This window comes from Ipomoea nil, unplaced genomic scaffold (genome assembly GCF_001879475.1).
Source record: "Ipomoea nil cultivar Tokyo-kokei standard unplaced genomic scaffold, Asagao_1.1 scaffold2792, whole genome shotgun sequence".
Classification (NCBI taxonomy): domain Eukaryota; kingdom Viridiplantae; phylum Streptophyta; class Magnoliopsida; order Solanales; family Convolvulaceae; genus Ipomoea; species Ipomoea nil.
This window is the reverse complement of record NW_017619220.1, coordinates 265,273-268,818: the sequence shown is the minus strand read 5'-3', so window position 1 is coordinate 268,818 and position 3,546 is coordinate 265,273. Positions and strand designations below refer to the sequence as shown.

At 40.5% G+C, this 3,546-nt stretch overlaps 1 protein-coding gene across 1 annotated transcript; it reads right to left on the bottom strand.

Annotated features, from left to right (window-relative positions):
* Nucleotides 1-1,508: 1,508 nt before the first annotated feature.
* On the bottom strand, nucleotides 1,509-2,176 carry LOC109157753. Its single transcript, XM_019305591.1, has 2 exons — nucleotides 1,901-2,176; nucleotides 1,509-1,832 (listed from the first exon to the last, which is right to left on the bottom strand). The coding sequence occupies exons 1-2, from the start codon at nucleotides 2,174-2,176 to the stop codon at nucleotides 1,509-1,511; spliced, it is 600 nt and encodes a 199-aa protein (XP_019161136.1).
* Nucleotides 2,177-3,546: the final 1,370 nt, after the last annotated feature.

Here is a 3,546-nt window from a genome sequence, read left to right as displayed (position 1 = left end):
TAGCATGTGGATGATCACGCATAGGTTTCGTTATACGATTTCTCCCCCTTCCCAATGTGTCAATGTGGGTTGCATGTGTTTGCTATGTGTTATGTGTGCATGATACCCCAATTTGGTTGCGATCAAATTGGTTATTCCTGAGCTGCGGTTCAGAAGCTGGCTGCGGTCAGATTTACACTCTCGGGCTGCGGTCCACCGTTTGGTTGCGATCAAACATTTTACATGAGCTGCGGTTCATATTCCTGGCTGCGGTCAGATGACTACTCTTGGGCTACGGTCCACTGTTTGGTTGCGATCAAACATTATGATGAGCTGCGGTTCATCGGTCGGTTGCGATCGACCCCTCCGTGTTGCGATACGGGGCAGGGTGCTGCGGGGCCGTGTCAGAGCTATATGCGCTGACCCTCATGTATGGGCATGCGATTGGTCCTGTGGCGCCAACAAAGTGTGCTATGTGATGAGATATGGATGGTTTGATGTTACGAATGTTATGAAAGTGTGACCATAGGATATATGCTAGTAAACCGTATATGCTTGGTTATGACTATTGGCTGTGCTTATCTCTATCTGTCGAGTCTATTCCCTATGCTTGTGAATTATATGACTGTTGACTGTGCTTATCCCTATCTGTCGAGTCTATTCCCTGTTTTAAAAGCTATAGTCTCTTAGGATATATCTTCATGCTTCGAAATGGTTTTTCTTATATCTATATATATGCCTATATGTATTGTATTTCAACGCGTTGGAGTGGGTTACCAGCATCTCTCGCTGAACAGATATATTTGACTTTCAGGCACAGAGGGGTAGACACTGGAACGCGCTAGAGTCTTGGAGCGTAGAAATAGATAGTTTCTCTTTCGACCTGCGTGCCACACTTATGCATTTGCATTATTGAGAATATTAGTTAGTTAGCCTGTGCACCTGAGTCCTCTAGCTCAGGTGTGGCATAGCACCCCATACTCTTTATATTATGTTTTGGGGTTTAATGAGAATTTACCTTTATTATATAAGTCTTAAAAGTTGAAAAATTTCTGGGTGTTACACACTACGCTAGAACCAGGCAACCAGCCAACTGAGGGGTATCTCAGATTTTATCATTGGGTCTTGTCCATTTTGGAGCCAAGGATGCTCCTAAATCAGCGTGGAATCCCCTTTCCCAATTCTGTGTCTCACCCCACTACAAATCAACCCCTGGACTGCCGTAATACTGCGTCAACAAAAACTGAGATTATTTCCTAAACATGCTTCAAAGAATGAACCCTTAGGAAAGTACCTAGCCTTGAAGACACGTGTCACTAAAGAATCTGGCTTAGTAAGAAAGTGCCATGCCTGTTTCCTAAACATCCCAGGCCCCCGTACTTCTTTGGGATGCACAATCTATCCCAAGCCTTCCAATGAATACCTCGTTCCGTCCCGGATCCCCAACAATAACGGTTCATGGTCCGCTCAATAGTTGTACAAACAGACAAAGGAAGCAAGAAAACACTCATTGAAAAAGTAGGCATAGACTAAACCACACTTTTCAACATAATTTCCTTGCCTGCCTGCGATAGAAGTTTCTTACTCAAAGATCTAATCCTTTGCCTGATCTTGTCCTCAATGTAAGAGAATGTTTCCTTCTTATTCCTTCCAACAAACGAGGGGAGACCCAAATATTTGCCAAAATTAGGGGCCTGCACAACCCCTAGAACCAGCGCCACTTCTTCTCTGGTTTCCTCCCGAGTATTCTTACTAAAGCATATACTGGACTTGTGGAAGTTGACCACCAGCCTAGACAAACTCTCATACACAAATAAACAACGTTTTACTTCACCAGCCTCCTGAACATTAGCCTTAAAGAATAAGATACTATCATCAGTAAAAAAAATAAGTGAGATATAGGGGGAGCACATCTAGCAACTCTGCACCCATGAATAGAGCCACCAGATTGAGCCTTCTGTAACAATAGGGAGAGCCCATCTGCACAAATAATGAAGAGGTAGGGAGATAGCGGATTGCCCTGTCGCAAGACACGAGATGGCTTCACAGGGCCAATACGAGAGCCATTCACCAAGAAGCTATATGATACTGTAGTTACATAAAACATAATAAGCTCCACCCACCTTGCATCAAAACCCAGAGCCAGCAACATATGACGGAGAAAAGACCACTCCGTGCAGTCATAGGCCTTAGCCATGTCCAATTTAAGGGCACCCCACCCAACAACCCCACATTGGCTAGTATAGTTATTTTTAATCTTTATAACTAATTAATTATATAAATTTTAACTTATCACTTTATTTTGTTATAAATAAAATCATAATATGCCAATGACCTTGTGGGATTCTCTTCGCCCAAATTTCTAAGATATAGATAACCGATACAAAGCAACCACCACTGAGTTTTGGGAGAAAATTTGAGTATTAATAATAAGAGCTCCGAATGACCAAGTATCTTCTCCGACTATATAACTACTTTATACAATATTTTTTTGAAAAATGTTTTACCGACATAGAGGCACATGCCGAAAAGAAATTTACATGGAAAAGTTCTGGAATTTCATTGAGCATTATTGCTACAAAATATATGTAAGTTTGTTAACTGTAATGAGCCTTTAGACATCACAGTGAATTCTTGTTCATATTAATTTGTTCAAAATTTAGTATCTTTATTTATCCAAGAGGAAAAGTTACTAGGAATTTCTGTTAATTGAACTGGTTTCAATTGCGGCTTTACTCATTTTTATCAATGCATCTACATTTAAGTATGGTTCTGGTATTTGAGTATTTCTCTTCCGATCCTATACTACAACTAAGATGATCTCTTTAAATGTAGGCATATTTGTTACATAGTGGAAAGAGAAAACATAAGAATTGTGAAGAAAATGGGAAAAATTCAAGATTACATTTCACTGCCTAGCTTCTGTGTTTTTGTACAAAGGTGTGCTAACTACCATCAACTACTATGAACAGGGAATAACAGAAAATAACTACTAGATGGGATGAAGGAGTAGGATTAAGCCACATGTTATCATCTTATGCTCCTAAAACCCCCCTCAAGCTGGATTATATATATATATCTAGTAATCCAAGCTTGGAAATGTAATCATAAAAGGAACTAGGACTGTGAGCCTTAGTAAATGTATCAGGTAGTTGGTTTGCTGATGCAATGTGGAACAGCTTGATGGTGCCTTTGTTCAGCTTTTCCCTGACTAGATGACAGTCAAGCTCTATGTGTTTTGTTCGTTCATGGAATACTGGGTTTTCTGCAATTGCAATAGCTGACTGTAACACCCCGTGTTACGATCCCTAAAACCAATTAAATCATTTAATCAATTATCCAAAAGAAAGAATTAAATCACAATAATTAATTAGGAAAGGCCCACCATAGTCCACGGGCCCTTATCTCTAAACCCAATCCTCAGTCCCAAAAGGAATAGATTTAGCAAGCCTATAATATTAGTTCCTAATTAGGACTCCTAAATATATAAATAGGGGACTTAAGAGGCACTTATAACCCCCCCCCCCCCCCCACCACAATAGCGTCTCACCACCCAAAGAGCTCCAA